Source organism: Corvus brachyrhynchos, unplaced genomic scaffold, assembly GCF_000691975.1.
Source record: "Corvus brachyrhynchos isolate BGI_N302 unplaced genomic scaffold, ASM69197v1 scaffold595, whole genome shotgun sequence".
NCBI lineage: Eukaryota > Metazoa > Chordata > Aves > Passeriformes > Corvidae > Corvus > Corvus brachyrhynchos.
Window position 1 is genome coordinate 1,154,379 of NW_008238373.1, and position 1,997 is coordinate 1,156,375.

The 1,997-nt window shown below is 52.0% G+C and overlaps 1 protein-coding gene across 1 annotated transcript in view; it reads right to left on the reverse strand.

The window, feature by feature from the left end:
• Positions 1 to 1,087: 1,087 nt before the first annotated feature.
• Positions 1,088 to 1,997, reverse strand: part of ZC3H12D (zinc finger CCCH-type containing 12D) — an 18,441-nt gene continuing 17,531 nt past the window's right edge. Inside the window, exon 7 of the mRNA XM_017736402.1 lies at positions 1,088 to 1,993. Coding sequence (XP_017591891.1) covers positions 1,316 to 1,993 — 678 coding nt within the window. The 3' untranslated portion in view covers positions 1,088 to 1,315. The remainder of the gene's footprint in view (positions 1,994 to 1,997) is intronic.

Here is a 1,997-nt window from a genome sequence, read left to right on the forward strand (position 1 = left end):
AATCAGCTGCAAAATTGCATTATGGGGCCACATTTGGTAATTAAGGGTTAAGTCAACAACAGATTTCTTGTTCAATACAGGAGACACTTTCAAGGGTTTTTTGGGTTTTTTTCCTCTTTGGCTGGACTTCTGGGGTTTTTTAATTACCAACCCCGAGCCCTCAGTCCACACCAGGACTTGCATTGAAGATGACTTCCCTGATTTGACTTACATTGTGTGTCCCTTTTCTGAGAAATGTACCTGTGGCTTCCTTCAGGCGCTCTGGTGCACCTCCAGCCCCTCTGCTGGTGGTTCTGTGTGTTCTCAGCACTGCTTTAGAAGCACGAGATGTATCTTTGAAAGCTCAACAACAGCTGGTTGGGCCTGTATCGAGTAGTAACAGGCACCCAAATCTGCCTTCTAGCTGGGAGCACAGCCTGTGCAGGGGGAACAGGGCAAATCATCTTCTGTGCTGGCTGAGCAAGTGGTGACAGGGAGGTCATGGGAGAGCCCTTCACTGGGCACGGTTCTTTTACAGAAGTTGAACTATAGGTTAGGACTCTAAAAACATGTCCAGTGCTTCAGGGCATTAATGAGAATCTGTGCCATCCTGAATCCAGTCACTAGTGAGGTTCGAATGCTGACAGCCCTGTAACCGTGAGCCCTCCTGTTCACTTTCAGGGGAGGTAGAATGCAATCCCACTGCAGGGGATGACAGCCTTTGCCTCGACTCGATGCCCCATGCAACAAAGCTGGCTGATGCTTATACTCGTGTTCCTGGAGCAGCTGTAATCCTTGCCATAACGCCCCTAATAACACTTAGTTAAGCCTCAGAATGGCATCTTCTTGCCCTAGGACTTGTGCTTATTGGGATGGTTTGCTCTGGAGGTTTCACAAGTTTCTGTGTCTTTGAATCGTTAAAGTCAAGCAGGCAATATCATAGAACCACAGAATGGTTTGGAAGGGACCTAAATGATCACCTAATTCCAATGCCCCTGCCATGGGCAGGGATACCTTTCACTAAACCAGATTGCTCAGAGCCCTGTCCAACCTGGCCTTAAACACTTCCAGGGATGGGGCATCCACAGCTTCTCTGAGCAACCTGTTCCAGCGCCTCACCACCCTCACAATGAAGAATTTCATCGTAAAATCTAATCTAAACCTACCCCCTCTCAGTTTGAAGCCGTCCGCCTGTGTCTTGTCACTAGAGTTCCTGATTAAGTGTCCCTCTCCAGCTTCCTTTTAGGCTCCCTTCAGGTACTGGAAGGTTTCTATGAGGTCTCCATGCAACCTTCTCTTCCCCAGGCTGAACAGCCCTGACCTTCCCAGCCTGTCTTCATAGGGGAAGCACTCCAGTCCCCTTATCCTTGATATTGGGGTACAAAGTGGTGACCTGGCTCATCTCACTGTAAGGATAAGGGGAACACAGCTCCCTGTGTATGTTTACTTGCTGGGCAGAGGGAGGCCTTGCAGCTGGGGTGGGCCAGTATTCCCTGTAAGAGGCACTGGGGTACACATGGGCTTTCTGGAATAAGCCCATTCCGTTGCTGGAATCTAGCTGAAAGGGCTGCCCTGGGGGCTGGCTGGGGAAACAGTGGTGCTGCTGCTGCTGGTGCTGGCTGTACAGGGGAAACCTGTCAGGGGACAGAGTTGTGGGCTGCAGCAAAACATGGTGCTGTGTCTCCAGGGCCTGTTTGTGCTGAGCACCCTGGGGGATGTGATGGCTCCTGTGACCTGTTCCGTGCACACCACGGCACTCCTGAGCCCAGCTGTGCTCTGAGCACATCCCACCCCATGCAGGTGGGAGCATCCTTTGCTGGAAAGGGCACCTGGGTGAGCTGGTGTGGTCCAAGCTCTGAGGGTGATGAAGTGAGAACAGCTTGTCCCTGAGGTCAGCACAGTGGTGAGGGCTGTCCATGGCCCCCCTGTCCTGAGAGGTGCCTAAGGACCAGTTGCAGCCGTAGGTGCCGTCGCTGATGGACACTGCTGACATCTTCTCCAGGAGCGGCTCCTGCTGT